The 23,726-nt window shown below is 40.5% G+C and overlaps 1 protein-coding gene across 1 annotated transcript in view; it reads left to right on the top strand.

The window, feature by feature from the left end:
* Window positions 1-23,726, top strand: part of LOC101737584 (von Willebrand factor A domain-containing protein 8) — a 38,860-nt gene that overhangs the window by 14,011 nt on the left and 1,123 nt on the right. The window contains exons 6-20 of the mRNA XM_038012416.2: window positions 7,983-8,141; window positions 10,299-10,638; window positions 11,082-11,328; window positions 12,135-12,275; window positions 13,321-13,456; window positions 13,945-14,848; window positions 15,443-15,648; window positions 16,500-16,684; window positions 17,122-17,281; window positions 18,181-18,336; window positions 19,491-19,599; window positions 20,061-20,181; window positions 21,155-21,335; window positions 22,183-22,328; window positions 23,178-23,279. Coding sequence (XP_037868344.1) covers window positions 7,983-8,141; window positions 10,299-10,638; window positions 11,082-11,328; window positions 12,135-12,275; window positions 13,321-13,456; window positions 13,945-14,848; window positions 15,443-15,648; window positions 16,500-16,684; window positions 17,122-17,281; window positions 18,181-18,336; window positions 19,491-19,599; window positions 20,061-20,181; window positions 21,155-21,335; window positions 22,183-22,328; window positions 23,178-23,279 — 3,293 coding nt within the window. The remainder of the gene's footprint in view (window positions 1-7,982; window positions 8,142-10,298; window positions 10,639-11,081; window positions 11,329-12,134; window positions 12,276-13,320; window positions 13,457-13,944; window positions 14,849-15,442; window positions 15,649-16,499; window positions 16,685-17,121; window positions 17,282-18,180; window positions 18,337-19,490; window positions 19,600-20,060; window positions 20,182-21,154; window positions 21,336-22,182; window positions 22,329-23,177; window positions 23,280-23,726) is intronic.

The raw sequence follows: 23,726 nt of genomic DNA on the forward strand, positions 1-23,726 counted from the left end.
TTATTCTTTATTTATTATTTATAATAGAGAATGCACAGACAAAAAAAACATGCACATTTTAAAATAGCACTTATAAAGTGTTTAACTCATTAACGAGTTTTCTGGAAGCTATAGAAAAAAGCGACTGAAGATTTAAAAATAATGTATAGTGTCGTAAAATTTAAATTTAAATATAGTGAAATAAGTATAACCGATACATAAGAAATACTATATAAAATACATTCAAAACAAATAATAAATAAATAATTAAGTAGCTTCATCGTTTTAATAACATCGGATCTATAGTGCTTAATAAAACCTTAAAAGCTTATTTAAATGTCATATTGAACCAGACGAGATAATTGAAATTTGATAACCAGCAGAGTAAAGGTTTCACTGAAGCATCCTCGTAAAGGAGAACCGCCACTTACTGCTTTTAAATTTAATATAACATTTATAAGCACGTGTAAGAATTGTAAATATATTTCACGCTATTTACCCACAAACCCATAGGGACGTTGACAAAGTACTGGTAACAAGAATGTTTAAATCATTTTTTGAAACAAATAAAATAAAATATAATCCATCAATTTACACAAGCCCTAACTATTGTCACAGACAGTATCTGGCCACTATTCGATTTTAACAATAAAACTTAACGTAAACCCATTTCTGAGTCGGAATTGCAATTCGTGGAATAGCTGGATTCTGTTGCAATGTAATTATTGTGTAACATGCAATATTTCTGTAAATTATAAATCAAGTTAAGGTATAGTGGAGGTACGGGGTGGCGCCGCTTGTCTGGTTGTAGTGTTGACCCCCTACTTTGACCGGGTTTTGACACCGGACGGATATCGGACGTCGGGTGTAAGAGTGCAGGGGAGTCGTTTAATGCGGTAGGCCCCTAAAATTTCTTGGACCCGCGATTTGCTCCCAACACCTGCAGATGGTCTAGTCCCACATACCCCGCGCGCCCCCAGGCGCGGGGACCTCGTAGGAGGTTCGGTCACCAGCCCGAAAAAAAAATTGTGGAGGTATATGGTATATTGGTCTGTGCAGTCTCTTCTAGGGTTTTTGATGTAATCTATGCGTTGTTTTTTTGAGAGTCAGTGGTTCAGACTCTAAGCTTAATGGTGCCTGTCCACCGGAACGGAGCGAAGAAACGGAGAAATAATAACCAATAAGATTGCACAAAATTAAAATCATAAGATTGCAAAATTATTTTGTGCAATCTTATTGGTTAATATTTCTCCGTTTCTCTGCTCCGCTGCCTCGCTTCGCTCCGGTGGACAGGCACCCTTAGCCGCTTTTTGTAATCATGGCGCAAAACAATCTTAATTTCCGATTTGAAGGTTAAAATTCCAGTGCTATTAAGATTTCAAATTTATTCTTCGAGAAAGTAAGCGAACATCTGTTTCCAATCACTAGTGGCATAAATGTCTCGGGATCTCTTTGAATTTAAAAGGTTTTTTGACGGACCAGTGTCAAGGACTTCCGTCATGGGCACCAGAAATACGTAAAAGCAAAAATCTCACTTAACCTCACTTAACCTAACTCTAATGCTGGTGGCGTAATTTCTATTGTTGATGTCTACGGCCTCCGGTAATCACTTTACGCCAGATAGGACGTGAGTTCGTTCATTTGTCGTAAGAAAAACAAAGTCTTTAATCATGTTATTGACTTTGGCCGGCAATCGAACCTTTCATATCGAACTGTGGTACATGAGACTAATTTACAAACCACTCGACTAATAATTGCGAATATATGCAGTTGTTATGAGATTTGCTGAAATCTTAGTAAGCAATTCGCACATACACTTATTCAATTAGGGGCAGAATCGAAAGTAATATATATATATATTTTTTTTTTTATTGCTTAGATGGGTGGACGAGCTCACAGCCCACCTGGTGTTAAGTGGTTACTGGAGCCCATAGACATCTTCAACGTAAATGCGCCACCCACCTTGAGATATAAGTTCTAAGGTCTCAGTATAGTTACAACGGCTACCCCACCCTTCAAACCGAAACGCATTACTGCTTCACGGCAGAAATAGGCAGGGCGGTGGTACCTACCTGTGCGGACTCACAATAGGTCCTACCACCAGTGGAATATTAACCAATCATGTCTTGTAACTTAAACCTGAAATACAATCTTACTTATTTGATATTTTAAAATCATTAAATACGTAACCCGGTACTGCATAGACAGTAGATTTTGGGCCGAAATTTACATAAAATAGGGAAATTGGAATCATTTGGCGCACGAAACTCCAACGGCTTTATGTTTGTAAATTAATAGTTTCCAACGAAACATCAACGTTGTAATGACTGCCGATACGATATCTATTCGATTAGGTACTGTATACATCATAATATAGGTCAAATAGCTAACGGCCCACCTGATTTTAAGTGGTTACCGGAGTGCATTGTGAGACATCACAAAACTAAGGTTGGCACCCAACGTGAGACTTGCGTTTTAAGTCTAAGTTGTATAATATAGGGTTGTCTCGTCCTTTAAACTGAAACGCATTACTTTGTCTGGCTTAAATCAGTCGAGTCTGGTTAAAAAGGCAGGCAGGCAGGTCTGCATAAAAAGGTAAAGTATATTATCTGGAACCGCTGCGTTCATCCACAGTGCGTTTTCAGAGATCTTTTTTGCCAAGTACCATCCGGCTTTGGAATGAGCTCTCCTCAATAGTGTTTCTCGAGCGCTATGACATGTCCTTCTTCAAACGAGGCTTGCGGAGAGTACCCAATGGTTGGCAGCGGCTTGACTCTGCCCCCGCTATTGCTGACGTCCATGAATTACGCTAACCACTTATATTAGATGGACCATATGCTCGTCTTATCAGCGCCATTTGAAGTCGTCGTGGCCTAAAGGATAAGACGTCCGGTGCATTCATTCGTATCTAGCGATGCACCGGTGTTCTAATCCGAACGGTTTGAAGTGTAGGGCAACCATTGTAACTATACTGAGACCTTAGGGCTTATATCTCAAGATGGATGGCGCATTTACGTTGTGGATGTCTATGGACTCCAGTAACAACTTAACACCAGGTGGGCTGTGAACTCGTCCACCCATCTAAGCCATAAAAAAAAAAAACCAGTGGCTATCAATCAATTCGAGGGCTCGTATCAAACTAGCTGAACAGGTGATTGCCATCAAAAATTTTCTAATCTAATATGTTTTTATCCTAGTAGACCGTCAGATACGACGGTTTATTCAATCTATTGTATGTATAAACTCTGCGCTATTGCCTACAGCCAATAGAAGCTTGAAGGGAATAACCGAAATGTTTCAGCAAACCGTAAGTGTAAGTCGAAAATAGTTTTGCGAGTCGTCCGTATGTAAATTCGTCGAGCGATCAGATAGCGTGGTACTATATCGCGAGTTCTCGAAGGGCCTTTCTAGTTTATGTGTCGTATTAACCACCTTACCTTGACTTTGGGGTTATTGTATTGTCTCGCCATTTTTATTTTTAAGGCATTTCTCGCGTATTCTTGTCGTAGGAAATGAGGTCCGCACGAGTAGGTACCACCACCCCGCCTATTTCTACCGTGAAGCAACACTGCGTTTCGGTTTGAAGAGTGGGGCAGCCGTTGTACTGTAAAGACTTTAACCCTAATATCTCAAGATATGTGACAGCATTTACGTTGTAGATGTCTATGGGCTCCGGTAACCCCTTAACATCAGTTGAGCTGTGAGCTCGTTCACACATCTAAGCTATATAAAAAAAATTACCTCGTAAATGTGAACACAGAGATCAAAGCATTCGCAAATCTAAAAATATAATGGTTGGTACCAAAAAAAAAGGTTCAGTTGTTCGAAATGAACTTTAGTTTTAAGTTGCAGTCGCGAAACTGCGTGAAAGAGACTTTTTATTTATTACTTTTGTTTGGTAGGCGAATATACGAAGCCTTGTGGTGATCAGTGGTCTCCGGAGTTTTATAGATATCACAACGTAAACGCCCAATCATTTATGATAAGTAAGTTTTAATGATGTTTTTTATTGCCCTTGTAGGCAGACGAGCATACGGCCCATCTGATGGTGAGTGGTTACCGTCGCCCATGGACTTCAGCAATGTCAGGGGCAGAGCCAAGCCGCTGCCTACCGCTGATTGTCGTTTTGCCTTCAAAACGTAAGACTACGTGCCTACTGTGTTACTATATACTATACTACGTACTACCTATATACCCTTTAATAAGTAAAACACATAATGAATACCTGGACGTAAGTATTAATTTGAAACAAATTGTTTTCGTGCTGAGCCCACCGCTAATGGTGTTCTAACATGCTAGTTAGAAGCTAGAACTTAAATTTTGATATTTATTTTCTTGCCTCTTGTTTCATATGAACGTCAATGGTGGTTATTTATAGAATACTAGCGACCCGCCCTCGCTTCGCTTCGGAATCATTAAAACACACATGAAACCAAAAAAATAAAATAAAAATAAATTTTTAAAAAGTAGCCTATGTTCATCAGGGACAATGTCGGCTTCTAATGGAAAAAGAATTTTTCAAATCAGTCCAGTAGTTTCGGAGCCTATTCGAAACAAACAAACAAATCTTTCCTCTTTATAATATTAGTATAGATCATGAGCCGGTTTGTTTAATGGTGTGAACGAGCGATGCTTTGACAAGGAGTTGACGGAAAGATTGGCCATTTTGACCGGACAGACTCTATGAGTCGAAACTTTTTTTATTGCTTAATTTCGTGGACGAGCTGACGGTCCACCTGGTATTAAGTGGTTACCGGAGCCCATAGATATCTACAACGTAAATGCCGCCACCCAGCTTGAGATATAATAATAATAATAATAATAATAATGTTTTTATTTCAAGTATCCATGACTCATATAAATTGTTAATAAGACTTAGACCTATGTTAGTAGTTATATTTACATCACAATGAATTACTGTGGTAACATCCCATGGGAGATGGCACCACAGCGACCCATGTATATACAGTCCAGCCTGCTTGCGATCATGCTCAGGATACTGTTGGAGCTGGCCCTCACTCTGTTTACCAGAGATGCACACCTCTTACGCATGGTAGCGTAAAAACAATCTATGTGCGCGTCTGCAAACATCCCTGATGCGCTACAAAAGCGGGGCAGCACCACCAGCACCCTAAACGCGTTATTGTATTGAACACGGAGAGCATTGTACGATCTTTGAGTATATCCAGCCCACAAGCTGCACGTGTAAAAGTTAGTACAGTAGGCCCTAAAGAGGGTGACCTTGACTTTAAGTGAACACCGTGCAAACCTGCGAGCTATCATGTTTGCTCTAACCGACAACGCTCTCCGCTCTCGTTCAATATCTTCATCATCTTTGAGATCAGGGGTCAACACATGGCCGAGATATTTAAATTTATAAACTCTTGTCAATGGCGTTCCGTTGAGTACTACGGGAGGTATTTTATCATGCGTCCCACCCCTGGTCTCAAAGACCATGATCTCCGACTTTTTACAGTTGTACACCAAACCGTGTGATTTGGCGTATCCCTCACACAAAGAAACAAGTTGCCTTAGGCCACAGATAGATATATAAGTTCTAAGGTCTCAGTTTTTACAGTACAACGGCTGTTCCACCATTCAAACCGAAACGCATTACTGCTTCACGGCAGAAATAGCTAGGTCGGTGGTACCTACCCGTGCGGACTCACAAGAGGTCCTACAACCAGTAATTACGCAAATTATAATTTTGTGGATTTAATTTTTATTACACGATGTTGTTCCTTCATCGTGGAAATCAATTATTTAAGAATTTTTTTTTTTTTTAAATCCCAAAATAGTCGTATTTGTTTATAAACAATTTCTTAACAAATAGCGTTTTTTTTTTTTTTAAATGTTAATTAATACCTGTGGTAGATGCAAAAACAGCAATATTAAGATATTACGGAAAAAAACTATTTTTCATAACATTTTTTAGAAATTAATTTTTTTGTTAATTAAAAAAAAATATAATTATCAAAATAATAAAGATTAAAAAATTTTTTTTGCATTACTTTATTAAGTACTTAAATGATAAGAGCTCCACGAAGGGAAAAATTTATAGATGAATTATTGAAACTTTTATACCGTAATTTATAAAAACAGAGATTGGAAAAAAGTTAGTTAATTAACAATGGTGTAAATTTTTGAAAAATCGATATAAAATTTTTTTTTCACCGAGGCTTATTTCGTTCAAGTGTTTAGATTACACCATAATTTATTCAATTTTTTAAATTGTTATTTAATACTATAAAAAATTTATTTTAGGTGATATACCGGCTTTTTAGACGGCGCGCCTATGCCGTAACGACCTCGCGGAGCGCTATTTTCATCGTTAATTTTTTTTTATAAATAATAGAGATAGAATTCCGGGAGTTGGGACTTTTTTATTGGAAACTTCCTCCTCTTTCAGGATCTTTTTTCAAAATTCCTTAAATATCATTATTTTAGAAATTATTAAGGAAAAACCAAATTCCTTTTTTTTTAAATCTTATTTTGTTTATAACAATCGCATTTTTTTATGTGCTAATAAGCCCTTAAAAAACATTTTTGTAGACATAATTCCGCATCCAATGAGCTATCGTACATATTTTTAGGAGCTTTATGTCTATTTAACACGTTTTTGAACTTGTTGACTAGACTATAGTGTTAATAAATGCTCTAAGCAAGAGCAGTGCTTCGCAGAATCTACCGCCCGATCGAAATCGCAACCCACTAAGGAGATCTGACGAGAAAGTTAGTAGGCTAGTACTAGTCTCGTGACGCTGATATAGTCTCTCTTCTCTAGACCATCAGCCTAGGTAGGAAATTTTAGGCTTAAACGACATTTTTGCAACTTTACAGGTGAGCTAATCAAAGTTTAAAATTTTGAAAAAAATGTTATAACTCAAAAACTTCTTCAGCTTTTTCAATGGAGTAAACTTATTTGAAGTTTAATTGAAAATATTCAAGTGTTAATGCTAAAACCTAATAAAACGTATTTTTAATTACAAAGACAATCGTCGCGTGTTTGTTATTCAATTATCAGTTATTCAAGTTACCTCTTATGAGTCCGCACGGGTAGGTACCACCGCCCTGCCTATTTCTGCCGTGAAGCAGTAATGCGTTTCGGTTTGAAGGGTGGGGGCAGCCGTTGTAACTATACTGAGACCTTAGAACTTATATCTCAAGGTAGGTGGCGCATTTACGTTGTAGATGTCTATGGACTCCAGTAACCACTTAACACCAGGTGGGCTGTGAGCTCGTCCACCCATCTAGGCAATAAAAAAAAAGTTCTACGCTCAATTATTCAGTTATTCAATAATTTTGGGGTAAATTTTAAAAGTAGGATTTTTTATTACGTCTACCACCCGCGAAAACCGAAGAAAGTACCGTTATCGTGTTATTGTTGATTCTTATACCTACGTCGTTTTTTTCATTCATAATTTGACCGGACCGATGTTGCCATATTCAAATTATGTAAATGTTCCCAAAAACTGTTTTACGTACAATTCCAAAAACTTTCTTTACTCAATGCGATTTGTAAAATTAATTGCGTAATTAATTCTGAAATTGTCCATTATTCCTATGAATCACAAAGACCAATAAAATGAGCTTTCGTGACGAACGTAACTAAGCTATGCATAATTTTCGTACCAGAAATGCGAAATTAATTCTAAACGACAAACACCGTGATTTGCATTGCCGGAGTTAAGATATCGTGTGTTGTTTAACTAATATATCAATGTATTGGTAACCCTAATGTAGCAAGGTATTTTACAACACGGCTGCACTCTAAGATGAAAATATTTTTTTCCCGAAACACTCTTATAACAAATTATTTAGAAAACATTTGCCATTGCATAGTACAAACTCTTAGACAACATTTATTTAATCAAATAACATCGAACAGGTGTGATGTAAGTCATCGACGGCATTCACGCTTTGATGTCTATAGGCTCCGAAAACGACTTAACACCACGTGGATGTGAGCTTTTTCACAGGTCTACGGATTTTTTTTTTATCAGGAGCATTTAGCAGTGTTGAAAGAAGATGCCCCTAATGCTGACCAGACGAAACTGGAGCAGCTCATGTCAGCCGCGTACGCTCTCGTCAGTCCTGAGTTGCTGCAGATCAGCTTACCAGATTTTCCTGTGGATAGTCTTCATGTGGCGGCACTCATACTGGTAAGAAGAATATGTTTATTTCTAGATGATAGCTAACTTAGTACCACTTTTCTACCATATCTAGTAGGTCGGATCTTTTCATCGTGGATGAGACCCAAGTGAAACAGGCTGCCCGACCAAAGCTGATAATTCTATGTACAAGAAATTTTAAGTGTCAATAATTTTGTTTTTAGAAAATAAATTCTAAACTTGACTAGTTGCTTCGGACGTCCGTAGGTATCCATGAAAACTGTAAGGTATTCGAATCGTTGCAAAAGAATATAATAAGAATAAATAACGCGAGATTAAACCGTAAAATTAGTGACAGTTAAGGTAATTAACTAGTCGTCAAAGTCGAAGAAATTACTGTAATTAAATAGTTATCATAAATAATTTGGCTCAACTTAAATTATTTAATAGATAATCGAGGAAAGTAGTGAAAGGGTTGTTACTCTTTTAGTTACTTTTATATTACCCTCAGACACGGATCTTCTCAGTGGGTCGCGTTTCGGATCCAGCGGTAGATTCTGCGAAGCACTGCTCTTGTTAGGGTTCCGAAGTTCGTCAGGTTAGGGCCCCTTGAGCTCACTTACATGTCTGGTTACGCTGGCATAATCCTCTAGATTACCAGCATGGGTAGGAATAAAAAAAAACATATTTGTGTTAAATGAAGCATCAAGTCCAATGCACTGAAAGTTCTATTGTATTGCGAACCTTCTTACAAAGTTACGCTTCTTTTAACGTATCTCTGCTAAACAAATGAATGGTTTCAGATAGTAACTCGGCCATCTTTTCTTTTTTGGTATCAAAACGATCACGCAATACCGTCATCACTATGTGAACTTGGTTAAATTCAAGGTCTTGTGTGCGTTTGACGGTCATTTTCTTTTTGTTCGCGCGGCCTTTTTGCGCAGAAGGAAATCATTATAATAATAATAAAGCTTTTTATTCCATACAAAAATAATTAACAAACAATGTGAACAGACATTAATGGATTAAAATAAATTCGGTCAAAATTTGAGTTGCAATAGAGTATGGTAGTTTATATGGTAGACAGGGACTTGGCTCTGCCCCTGGCATTGCTGACGTCCATGAGCGACGGTAATCGCTCACCATCAGGTGGGCTGTTTGCTCGTCTTCCTACAAAAGAATTAAAAAAAAATTACAACTCAGCTCTTCAAATAGTAAACTTGCAGTAGTCCTACTAAGTCGGTCGGATATTGGTAGTGGTATGCAATATTTTTTTGTTAAATTTCATTAATTTGACAAACATTATTTAAGTTTTTCGCTCGTAAGAAAGAATCAGTTTGTGTATTGGCCTTAATTAAAACGCACACGAATCAAGCTAATGGTCCCCTAACGTGCTTGCGGACAATTAAACGTTTTTGATTTAGATTCGACAAAACTTTGCTTGTCTAGTCACGTAGCTTGATTCACGACTGTTTGTCCAGATTCGAAACTGTTTGCACACGTGTTTTTTATGTTTATTTATTGCTTAGATAGGTGAACAAGGTCACGGCCTACCTGGTGTTATGTGGTTACCGGAGCCCATAGACATCTACAACGTAAATGGTACCCATCCACCTTCAAACATGAGTTCTATGAGTTCTAAAGTTTCACTTTTACCAGTACAACTCTGTGAATAGTAACTCAAGTTTGTGCAAGAATTTTTGTTAATCCGTTTAGTGCTGAGCTTATTTTCACATATTTTGCATAAATTACTAAAGGATTTTTGTAAAAAAGTATCTTATAAAAAGCACAGCAAAATAAATTTAAATGGTTATTAAGTTATTAAAAACCTTATATGTACATTCAAAGCACGCGTTAAAACAAGTCCATACAGGTCGATACCTAATACCTAGAATCAAACTGCGCAATAGTCGATATTCCGACGTTACGCGTACGCATTAATAGAGAGTCGATCTATCGACGGTTCGCGCTCAAAAGTTTGTAGTTTGCGTTTTGCGTGCGAACGCTGTGATTAATGTACTAATACGTAAAGTCTATAAAGGCCTTTTACCATCACTATTGCGTTTATTACCCGTCCTGGTGAAACTGGAAAGGCCTTCGGGCCGACAGTAATCTTCCTATCATCAAAAAAATTAATATCGTTTTTATTATTGACCATAAATCCATATTGACCGACAACATGTTATAAGATTTTTCTTTTTTTTTCAGGAAAGAAATCCGAAAATTCCTATACATAAACTCTTATATTTCCTTTACCCGTACAATACATTCCTGACGAGAGATCACGTGAAAAACGTCGAAGGGGTTCTTCAGAACTTGCAGATGGACACGAAGCCGATCTGCAAGACGACACTGGAGGGTGTCGAGTTCAAAGGATCTGAAGCTTTAGTGAATATGGATATGGACGGAGCTAAGGCGGAGTTTTGTGTGCCCCGGGGAAGACGGCAAACGGGACGGGAAAGGAAGGGGGTTGTTAAAACTGCATATCAAAGTCGGCTGCTGAATGAGCTGTTGATGACTCACAGCGTCGCTGACTTTTGCGTCATAGGTGAGCATCGTCAGCCTTTTGATCCTTGCTACTGATGTTTTTAGTGAGTTAGGCTTTGTCTAGTTGTGAGGCACATTATATTAGCAACAACATTTGGAAAGGCAGCAGATACTGTGAATATTTTCCCCATTTTACCGACTGTTTAAATAGGGATAGTACTTGTTAAGCCTCTTATCGTGACCACCGCTAGTTACATATCCGGCTCAGGCGACGGGGCAAGGTAAAGCCGTCGGCGAACTAGCCCATAGACACAATTAGGGGGCCCGTGAGCTCGTCCACCCACTTAAGTAATAAAAAAAAACAATGCCTTGCTTATTGCTGTTACTTGTTGTAAGTTAGGCAGGAATGTTGATCCAACGCAATCCAGGCTCTAGCTTGCTGTAGTCATTTTACACGAGTTTCCTTTAGGATAATTTGCGCTAAGCAAAACTGCTCAATTTCAGGTCCCAAAGGTTGCGGGAAAAGTCTTCTGGTATCCCAGTTAGCTTCATTACTGGGCTACACGATAGAACCGATAGTTCTGTACCAGGACATGACGGCCAGGGATCTGATTCAGCAGCGGACGACCCTGGACAGCGGCGACACGGTGTGGAGGAACTCGGCTTTAGTCGAAGCCGCCTTGAAAGGACATCTAGCGGTGCTCGACGGGTTGCACAGGATGCACGCCAGTACCTTGGCCGTGCTTCATAGGTTCGTTACACGTGGACTGATCAATTGACACGTTGACTGCCGTGTAGGTCACCGGTGCCCTACGCGGCGCCCTGAAGTTATTATGTCGATTTCTCTTTTCGATCTTCTTACTAAGGCGCCAGAATATCTAGTAGACTCTGGGAAAGACGAACCTGAACATGTTGAAATTGAATCTTATTTCAAAGAGATATAAGATACTAAAGAAATACGTTAACAAACAAAAGAAGGCAAAGGTTACGTAATCCAGACGCCTTAGTAACAGAAATCGACATAATTACTTCAGTGCGCCGCGTAGGGCATCGGTGACCTACACGGCAGTCAAAGAAAAGGAAAACGACATTGTGAGCACGCATGGTAGGTTCCAGTATCCACTCTATTTCTGTCTTCTCTTCTCCATCGTTCCCACACTGCTGAGGATAACGCCACATGTGACTTTCCTCTGCAGTTTTCGGTCATGGATGGCATGGACCTCATGGTATAGACCATCAACCGCGTTCTTAACCAGATCTGACCTGGCCGGTGTTCTGTCCACGACGCGCCTGCCTTCTATGCGACCCAAAATTATGAGATGGTAGTCAGAAAATATTACTAAGTACATAATAATGGTAAAGAGTATCGATAAAGAGTATTGATATCAATATGAACTCGATTGTTGTGTTGACTCACAAGAGGTCCCACCAGTTCACAAACAAAATTATCTGCTTTTTTTTAATCAAAGACAAGAATGTTAATCTCACTGCCGTAGCACATGATCTTTTGGCCATATAAATTATCCGATGCCTAAAGCACAGTTTGACGCTCCTCAGACTGGTCCACGACCGCGAGCTGCAACTGCACGACGGGACCAGGCTGCTGCGTCACGACAGGTACGACGAGCTGGTCGCCGCGGGGCACACGGAGGAGCAGCTCGATAAAAACGGAGTCAAGAGGATCCACCCATCGTTTAGGTAAATATTTAATTGCCTTGTTAGTCAATAGACAAGGCAAGCATATCACCACACCTTGAACGGTTCCTAGCGTTATTGTTAACAAGTATAATTCAGTTGGTCCTCAAAATCAGTGGGCAGGACCATCTTTTTTTTTCTTACCTAAGCGGATAGCCTTGAGAGGCTATGTCAGCGTAACTGAGCGAGTAGGTGAGCTCACGGAGCTCAAACCGGGAATGTTGCTAACACTGGCCGTAGCAAGATCGGCGCTTCGCAGAATCTACCACCGGATCGGAAACGCGACCCACTGAGAAGATCCGGCGAGAAACTCAGTGGGCTGTGTCTAAGTAGCGCACTTGTTAGTCAATAAACAAGGCAAGTATCACCACATCTTGAAAGGTTTCTCACGTTATTTTTAACAAGCATAATTCAATTGGTCCTCAAAATAACTGAGCAGAACCACCAGGAATCTATCGTTATCCTATCTACCTATAGCTATAGTTTGTTTCATTCGCACCCTATATCTTTTTCTTTCGTACGTCAAACGTCAATTTTCTGTTTAACAAAAGTAAACATTTAAATTTGTTAGTGTATTAATTAAATAATAACTGGGAACAAATCACGCACGATTATCTAGCCCCAAATTGGGATCCCCTGTGGCTATGGGTACCAGATACCGATAAACACACTTATATATGTTTATATACATACTAGCCGTACTCGCCTGCTTCGCTGGTCATTTAAAAATAACATTATTATGTATTGTCATTATTATAAGGGAGTCCAACACTCATATAAATATTAGGCTCTCCATTAAGTACATGTATTTTCTACATGGATACCAAGTTTCAAGTCAATCGGATGCATGGTTCAGTAGTTATAACGGAACATCCGTAAAAACCACTGTAGATTTATATATTAGTATAGATAATACATACCCAGACGAAGAGCAAACAAACGTTTATCACACGAATGTTTGCGTGATGCGGGAATCGAACCTGCGACCCTCGGCGCAACATTCAGAGCGAGAGGAGAGATTGTTACAACGTGATTTCTCTATTTACAGGATTGTTGCGTTAGCGGAACCACCGACTGTCGGTCGCGGTCAACACTGGCTGTCTCCGGAAATACTCAGCTTGTTCGTGTTCCACGAGATGAGGAACCTCAGTAAGGACGAGGAGATATTCATCATCAATACACTGGTAAGGTCTTCATGATATCATAGGCACACGACCGAGCGATTTAAAAATAATGAATAATTTTTTTTATTCCCTATATGGGTGGACGAGCTCACGGCCTACCTGCGGTTAAGTGATTGCCGGAGCCCATAGACATCTACAATGTAAATGCCGCCACCCACCTTGAGATATGAGTTCTAAGGTCTTAGTATAGTTACAACGGCTGCCCCGCCCTTCAAACCGAAACACATGACTGCTTCACGGCAGAAATACACAGGGTGGTGGTGCCTACCCGTGCGGATTCACAAGATTATCAAGTGACGTTCTAATAACAAGTAACTAGTCAATTAAGAACACGCACGTCATAAAAGTGATATAAATTTGATGAAATAAATAGTTAAGTTCAAGGATCACGTATTCAGAAAAAAGAATACCCTTTTTATTCACCTAATCTTCGGTGTACTACGAGAAGGCTTATTGAGTATTTATAAAAATGGCCGTACAATTTTCAGTATGGCGACATATCACCGCCGCTGCAGACGATAATCGAATTAGCGGATGAACTTCGCAATTCCGACGATAACACTTTAAAGAGTTTATCTTCTTCGCTGTCCACTCGACAGCTGCTGAGGATAGCCAGTAGGATGTCTAAATATCCCACGGATTCGGCCTACGAGACGGTCCAGCGAACGTTCTTAGCCAAATTCCTGCCTAACTTAGCCAGGCGTGCTTTGGACAGCGTCAGCCAAAAGCTAGGCATCGAGCCGCCGAGAAAACTGGGCATTTTTGGTAGCAATCCCAACGAGACAACCGTGGCGTGTACAGTCAAGAACAACGTTCTTACCATCGGCAAAACCAGCACTGAGATATTCAAAACGGACGCTTTGACCAAAGTACCGGACATACTGTTCTACGACGTACCTCAACATATGCGCTTGTTGGAGTGGCTGCTACAGGACTTCCTGCTCGGCAACCATTTACTGCTAGTCGGCAATCAGGGAGTAGGAAAGAACAAGATCGCCGACAGACTCCTGCAGCTAATGAATCGGCCGCGCGAGTACATCCAGCTACACAGAGACACGACCGTGCAGTCCTTGACCGTACAGCCGACTGTGAGAGATGGTGTCGTTATATATGAAGATTCTCCATTAGTGAAAGCAGTTAAATTTGGTCACGTATTAGTGGTGGACGAAGCTGACAAGGCTCCTACTCATGTGACGTGTATTCTGAAGACCCTGGTTGAGAACGGAGAGATGGTCCTGAGTGATGGTCGAAGAATTGTCCCTAAGGATATGATGGAGAGCTCAGGTGGCGAATTGTCCAGCTTCATTCCCGTACACGATGACTTCAGGATGATCGTGTTGGCGAATCGACCTGGTTTCCCGTTTCTGGGCAACGATTTCTTCGCTTCTCTAGGTAAGTATTACCGACTCGCGTCAATAAAGAAATGAATCGAAAATGGCGTCCATGTACCTGCACTGACAGATGGTAAGGTCAACAAATAAAAAACAAAGATAGAAAGAAAAAATTGCTTATTGTAAAAAAATATAAAAAAACAAATGGGAATGTACTTTACTTTACTTTATACCCTGGCAGAGGAGGAGGTGTCTCATCTGGGATGCAACTTGCGTAGACACTTGCCGCCAGTCATCTAAGTCGCACAACTCGAAAGTGAGAAAAACTCGAACTCAACAACAAAGTCAGAACTGATTTTTTTTTTTTGCATGCAGTACGCGCCGTGTGCGACTAAAGACAGCAATAGTTTAAAGTGAGAGCGCATTATCGCCGCCACCATTTTAGATTCGTTTCTTTATGGGCACGGCTTATAACTAAAGTTCGTAACGATTTTTTCTTTCGTAATGCATTGTCAAGAGTTTAGTGAAACTGTTTAAAATGGTAATTAATTATTGTTCCAACTGCTCCTTGGCTTCGAATTATCCCTTAAGAGCGTACCAGAGAGGTTGTCATCTTACTCCTACAGTTCAGTTAATCATTAAAGATGCGTCCCAGGTGATCTGTTCTCGTGTCACGCCGTCGACAATCCCTCGATCGATTCGGAGATGGAGCTTCTCCGCTCGTACGGACCAGACGTGCCTCGGGATGTCATGAAGAAGCTGGTGCAGGCCTTCGCTGTGCTGAGGGAGAAGGCTGATCAGGGACAGTTGACGTATCCTTATTCGACGAGGGAGCTGGTCAATATTGTCAAGCATTTGCAGGTCGGTGATGAATACGGGGGGCTAACACTCTCCTCCCCCGCACCTCCCCCTCTATCGCCCCGCGGTACAGTCGTCACGACAACGCTTTCTGTCAATTACGTTTTATAATTTGTTATTTTATTTTCGTAGGTCAGTGTAATACGTAAATACAACTTAAACTACATACTTTTACGGTTTATAATTTTAAGTCATATATATTTTTATTTTATTTGATAATTTAACAGTATTTTTTTCTATGGCCACGGATAACTGAGGTCTTTCTTATACGTTATACATTAGAATTTTCTGCTAATTAACTATACGTTTTTTGTAGGAAATTTAATTAGCGAAAGTAGTGTTCATTTCTTTTTTTTTATTGCTTAGTTAGGTGGACGAGCTCACAGCCCACCTGGTGTTGAGTGGTTACCGGAGCCCATAGACATGTACAACGTAAATGCGCTACCCACCTTGAGATACAAATTCTAAGGTCTCAAGTATAGTTACAACGGCTGCCCCACCCTTCAAACCGAAACGCATTACTGCTTTACGGCAGAAATAGACAGTGGTACCTACCCACGCGGACTCACAAGAGGTCCTACCACCAGTAATTACGTTTGGGTTTGATTTTTATTACACGATGTTATTCCTTCACCGTGGAAGTTAATCGTGAACATTTATTGAGTACGTATTTCATTAGAAAAATTGGTACCCGCCTGCGGGATTCGAGCACCGGTGCATCGCTCAACACGAATGCACCAGACGTCTTATCCTTTGGGCCACGACGACTTATTCGCGAATGAATCTACCACTGGATCGGAATCGGCAAGAGGTCCTACCATTATTAACCTCTATCGTTTCATGTTGATTTCTAGAAATATCCAGACGAAGATCTGGCCACAGCGATTGGCAACGTGTTCGACTTCGACAGGTACAGCAAGGACGTGTCGGACACGTTGCTGGAAGTGCTCCACTCTAGCGGGCTGCCGACAGATGGCGTGCTCGAAGGTCGCTCGAAGGACCTCAAGAAGCTTCAGATGACCATAGAGAGGACCAGCGGGTACGTGTCATTCACGAGTCAATTTCTTTTCGCTTCGGAAACACATAATAATTTTATTATTGATAGCTGAGTCCCTGAGCGATGTAACCCGCAGTTATAGTCGTATGCGGGTGACGCCGCGGGGCGAAGCTGGTCTAAGAAAAGTAGACCACGTTACTCCTCATATCATCAGCTACCTATCAGTGAAAGTCTCGTCAAAATCGGTCCAGCCGTTCCAGAGATTAGCCGGAACAAACAGCAGACAAAAAATTGTAAAAAATGTTATTTGGATGTATGTATCGTATATATATTCATATGCATGTAGTAAAAAGCGGTTATATCAATATTACAAACAGACATTCCAATTTTATTTATATGTATAGATGTACATACAAATATGAACAATGCAATATTAATAATTACATAAATATAAAAATGTAAATGCATTATTCGTATAGCAAAGACGTGTCGTCGCCGAAGCACGGCAAAGAAGACCCGGACAACAAGCCGCACGTGGGCGGGAACACGTGGGCGGGCGGCACCGGGGGGCGCGACACCGCGGGGCTCGGGGGGAAGGGGGGACCCTACCGCCTGGACAAGGGACACGACGTGCACCAGGTGACGTCACCGACAACTAGCGACATCTAGCGGTTGAAACGGTTGAATCGCGCATTTTAAATCCACGCTTCTATTTATTGGAACGGAGCGGAATGAAACAAAAAGCACTAAATTAAGTAGCGTTCGACACTGGCAACATTTTGTTGTTCTATAGATACTCTATCGAAAATATGAATGTCCCGTAAAAAATAAAACCTTTAGTTTATTTTTCGGTTTTTGCTAGTGCTAGACTTAATTGAAACCACTGTTTTATTGGTCAGTGATACAAAGATCATTTAGTATTCGTAGCGTTCGAATAGTATAATGACAGTTAAAAACAAAAAACAAAAAGTGAAATTGTACTTATAATAATAAATAACTGGGAATAAATCATGCACGTTCATCCGGCCCCAAATTAGGATTACCTGTGGTTTTTTATTGCCTTGTAGGCTGACAAGCATACGGCCCACTTGATGGCGAATTGTTACCGTCGCCCAATGAACGCCAGCAATGCAAGGGGCAGAGCCAAACTGCCTATAGACCGTTTACTTATATACGCTTTACACATTTAGATAACTAGCTTTTGCCCGCGACTCCGTCCGCGTGGAATAGTTACTTTGGCATAACGCTAAATTTTACCCCTCACTTCATTTACGTACAAAGTGAAAATATTTTGAAACATTCTTTATTGGTGCTCCACTTGTATGGGTCTCATGATGTTATATCCTTCCTCAATAAAGGGGCTATCACTAACACTGAAAGAATTTTTGAAATCGGACCAGTAGTTCCTGACATTAGCGCTTTTAAACAAACAAATTCTTCAGCTTTATAATATTAGTACAGATAAACACCCAGACGACAAAGTTGTCCATAAAATTAAACCATACAATTAGTTTTAATTGTTATAATCTCTGGTTCAGTTGTCAGACGCCGAGAAGGCCGACGTGCCGGAGCACGTGCGGCGCGCCGCCCGCGAGATGAACAGGAAGGCGTTCGAAGAGAGGCTGAAGGAGATCAAGATGAGCGAGTACGACGCCAAGCTGTACGAGCAGTTCCACAGGGCCGTGCAGCCCCAGGTGCGGACCACACTATAGTAGAATTATTTTGTCCGTGTAGTTTGGGTCATAAAACATAGCCCGGCTAGGGCGGTGAGCATGTTGCGCGGGCGCAACGTCATTATCGATAAAAGTAAATGAGTCATCGAAGGCAGGTACACGGCGGCGGGGTGGTATACGAAGGGTGGTGAGACATTGTTATGTTATAAGTCATTTGTCACTTACCTACAAATTATAGTACATTATATCGAAGAGAAATGTGTTTTTATGCATTCGTTCTCTGAATTTCTTTAGTGACACAATGGCTACTCCTTTGTTTTGTATCAAAACGGCAGAATTTATTCAAAATAATATTTCCTGGTCTTGCAATGTGTTAAAAATTTTCAATGAAATAAGAATAGATCCCGAAAAGTTACAAAGTGTTAATTTCTGCCGTTCTCGTGAACTTGCGGTGGTGATATGTGGTGTAAGTGTTCGATTAGTGATTTTTCTTCCATTTTTATCACTAACCCACAAAATGACAAAAGTAAATACACTATCGATAACGCTTATCGACTACAATAATGCGCATCACTATGCCCGTCTATCTATAAAACTCCTGAGTGGAAGAGAGAGCGAAATACTCGCTTCACCGCTCCGATTATTTATGACCCAAACTGCACGGACAAAATAATTCTACTATAGACTGTTGTTTTTTCCTCCTACCTATGCTTGAGAGGTCGTCGTGGCCTAAAGGATAAGACGTCCGGTGCATTCGTGTTGAGCGATGCACCGGTGTTCGAATCCCGCAGGCGGGTACCAATTTTTCTAATGAAATACGTACTCAACAAATGCTCACGATTGACTTCCACGGTGAAGGAATAACATCGTGTAATAAATATCAAACCCGCAAAATTATAATTTGCGTAATTACTGGTGGTAGGACCTCTTGTGAGTCCGCGCGGGTAGGTACCACCGCCCTGCCTATGCCGTGAAGCAGTAATGCATTTCGGTTTGAAGGGCGGGGCAGCCGTTGTAACTATACTTGAGACCTTAGAACTTATATCTCAAGGTGGGTGGCGCATTTACATTGTAGATGTCTATGGGCTCCGGTAACCACTTAACAATAAGTGGGCTGTGAGCTCGTCCACCCATCAAAGCAATAAAAAATGCATATATCCTAATATTCTTTTCAGATAGGCGCGCTGCGTGGGGTCCTAGCAGAGCTACAAGCCAAGGCTAAAGAGAGGCAATGGAGCCGACACCAGACCAGCGGTGAACTCGACGACGGGAAAATAATTGAAGGTAGTTAAATCATGTGTACATTGCGCCGCATGTATGGGAGACGATGCCAAAGTTGAAACTACATTATTTATTTAACTGATACATAACAGAAAGTAATTACTCGAGACAGTTTCAATGGTGTTAGGATGTATTTTAAGCATGCACGGGTTGATACCAGTCTTGCTTTATTATGTCGCCCAGTCATAGGGTCTTCGACCTGATAATATCTATACTCAATATCAGCTTTACGACAAAAAAATACTGTGATCTTGACTCGTGAATAATTTAGATATTAAACATTTAAATAGACTAATATATATTAGTATATATTAGGAGAGTATTAAGCGTTAGGCAGCGGCTTTGCTCTGCCCCTGGCATTGCTGAAGTCCACGGGCGACGGTAACCACTCACCATCAGGTGGGTCGTATGCTCGTCTGCCTACAAGGGTTAATAAAAAAAATATACATATGTACGTATAACAGGTTTGACCGGAGAGAAGACGATATATCGACGCCGCACGGAGCAGCCGCCGCCAGAGGGCGCTCCGCCGGACAAACCGAAACGGCTCAGGCTAGTTCTAGACGTTTCCGGCAGTATGTACAGGTATACACAAGATTTTAATTAAAGTTAAAAGAAGTTTTATTTGGATTGCATATCCTCTTTTGTTTTTTATAATTAGCATTACGAAGAAATAGTGACAGATTGAAATTCAAATATTGACGCGAAAACTCTTTAATATCTACAAATTTAAAAAAAAAGAGGCGGCTAACGGACACAAGAGAAAATCGTACTTATTCAGATGTCTATACGCTTCGATAACAACACATGAATGTTGAGGGTTATCTCTACTATCGGCTCCAAATTGTTCGATATGGAGGGCCAGTGTTTGTCTCCGGTATTTATGTTGGACTAATTGTAAAAGCCCAGGGAAATTCTAAAAAAAAATATCCCCGGCATACAAAAAAAATCATGACGTCAATATATAGATATTGGCGTTCACGAACTATCTTGGGTCTACACTAAAGGCGAAATATAAATTACTAATAAGTCAATGAAATAAAAATGAATATATTGAGGGTGATTTGATATTGCTTTCGAACTCAGGAGCAACAGTTTTGCCACATGTCTAAGGGGACGAGTTTTGATGTCGATGACTTTTAGAGGGTAAAATTCAATAGATCTTATCGATGAATCCCTTATCGATTGTATCCTCATCTCTCTATGAAGTATGGTAGCTCTTTGTTTGGTGATGTCGAAGTTAAATACTTATTTTGTTTTTTAAACAAATAATAAGGCTCAAATTTTTAAATTAAAATACATACCTACGTAATGGGTGCATTTAGAAAAAATTTTTTGAAATAAAGAAAGAAAATATTTGTCGATACGATTGTTTATTATGAACCATATCAATATTAACCATATTATTATAAATTCCCAGACATCATATTTTTTTATTTATTAGGCACACAATACACATTAGAAAATAAAAAAAATACACAATAAGTAACAACAGGTAACAAAAAAAACTGCCTTGTAACATAAGCAAATTTTATAGCAATAAAATGGTACCAAACAGGTTTAATTCGTACGACGGTCGTCTGGAACGTTCCATGGAAGCCGTGGTGCTCCTCACCGAGGCGCTGCGGGGCTACGAGTCCAGGATCAAGTACGACATGTACGCGCACTCCGGGGAGGAGCACGCCCTCGAGCTGGTCAGGGCGGACCGGCCGCCGGAAAACGAAAAGCAGAGATTAGAGGTCAGTTCTTAGGAGTAGATAGGAGTAGATTTCAAACTCGATGAAACGAAAAAATAAGTCCATAGAGATACAAACACATAAATGTATAGGATTCAGCCGGCGAGAGAATGAGACTGAACACATTAGACGTTCACAGTGTAGTGTTTTTTTTAATACAGCGCCATCTATGAGATGTTTTAATACTAACGTGTGTATGAAACCTCTAGTAGTGAATTTAAATTTTGGATTTACAATTATTTACCAATGACTAAATTTTACATGTGCTTAGACATTTGGATAATTGTATTTAAATTTTTGAAGGTTTCACTTCTACCACGTGTGATTTGCACACGTTTTTATTTTATTTTATTGCTTAGATGGGTGGACGAGCTCACCACAGCCCTCCTGGTTTTAAGTGGTTACCGGAGCCCATAGACATGCACAATGTAAATGTCCTACCCACGTTGATATATTATAAGTTATAGGGTCTCAGAATAGTTACAACGGCTGCCCACCCTTCGAACCGAAACGCATTACTGCTTTACGGCAGAAATAGGCAGGGTAGTGGTGCCTACCCGTGCGAACTCGCAAGAGGTCCTACCACCAGCAATACCTAGTCTACCTAAGCTGGTACCCTTAGAGTGTTATGCCGAGTGAGTAGGTGAGCTCACGGGGCTCTAATCTGATGACGTTGCTAATATTAACCGTAGCCAGAGCAGTGCTTCGCTGAATCTACCATCAGATCCGAAACGCGACCCACTGATTAGAACGAGAAAATCAGCGGGTTGGCGTTATCTCAATCTCTCGACGAGTAAATAGTAAATAAAACGTTTTCTATTCTCTAATACATAAGGTTGAATATTGACAGATAATAAGAACAATGCACGCGCACGCGCAGTTCTGTTGGTCCGGGGACAACACTCTGCCGGCGGCCCGGCACGCCATCTCCACGCTCGCCGAGGAAGACGCGGACGAGGCCATCGTTCTGATACTCTCCGACGCGAACCTGAGGAGGTGAGGATCTGCTGCCATGAGTGATAACTAGAGGTCGGAGTAGGTAGATTGATTTAAGGTCGTTGACGTCAAACGTAGAGGATAATATGGATATGGCTCCAAAATACCAGAACTTCATATTTATTGTGATATTTGTTCCGGAATTTTGAAATTAGCATGAATCTGTGTTTAAGGTGAAAAACGTATTAATAATATTAATCTACGCTACCAGTGCTAAGTAATGGTGAAAGAAATCAGTATTCTATTTTATACAAAAACACTTTGGAATAGTTACACCGTATTTTGTCCCTTTCTGTTGAATTTAGAAATGACGCTTGTCAGTATGAGACAAAACATAGACAGGGCTTTTTGTTACTTTACTCATAAATATAGAAATTGTATCCGGCTCCCCGGTAACCGTACTCGTCGAACTCGACAAAGAGTTCGCCGTGCAACCTAACCCATGAATCAGCTCGCTGAGTTTCTCGCCGGATCTTCTCAGCGGGTCGCGATTCCGATCCGGTAGTAGATTCATTCGCGAAACAATTGCTCTTGAGTTGTTAGGTCTCCTTCGGAGGCGCTCGGGCAGTTGTTAGCAAATCCCACCCCTCTTGGCTGAGCCTTTGCTCGCCCACCTGTCCTGGTGAAACTGGAAAGGCCTTCGGGCCACCAGTAAACTTTCAATCATTTGTATCCGATGAGGTTTAAAAATATTATTTTTCAATTAAAAAAAATAATCATTATGGATAAAATGGCTTGTCCATATTATAATATCTTGACGCAAGAATATAAAATCAATCTACCTTCCCCGACCACTGGTGATAACCGACCCCGCTCACGGTATTTTAAGCTTTATTTCCTCATACCCAGGTACGGCATTCCCCCGGAGCGTTTGGGTGCCATTCTGACCGCGGAGCCCAAAGTTCAAGCGCACGTCATATTCATCGGCAGCTTGGGAGATGAAGCCAATTCGTGAGTGATTTTTTTTTTTGTTAAATTTAAAGTATACTCGCGGTGTTCGAATGGCTCGTGTCCCACGCGGGTATGTACCGCTGTCCTGTTTTTTGTGCCACGAAGCAGTCACGTGTTTCAGTTTGATGGGGCTCAGCCGTTTTACCATGGAACTGAGACTTAGAACCCATGTCTTAAGGCATTTACATTATTGATGTGTATATTCGTTCGAGTCAGTCGGGTGTTGACGAGCATGAATGTTATCAGTTATCAGAAGAGACGTGCTCTTGTGTTTGTAAACATTTTTTTTAGTATATATAGCTCTTGACAAATGCTTGCAGCATTAATTTTTTATTTATTGCTCAGATGGGTGGATGAGCTCACGACCCACCTGGTATTAAGTGGTCACTGGAGCCCATAGACATATACAACGTAAATGCGCCATCCACCTTGAGATATAAGTTCTAA

Source organism: Bombyx mori, chromosome 8 (genome assembly GCF_030269925.1).
Source record: "Bombyx mori chromosome 8, ASM3026992v2".
Classification (NCBI taxonomy): domain Eukaryota; kingdom Metazoa; phylum Arthropoda; class Insecta; order Lepidoptera; family Bombycidae; genus Bombyx; species Bombyx mori.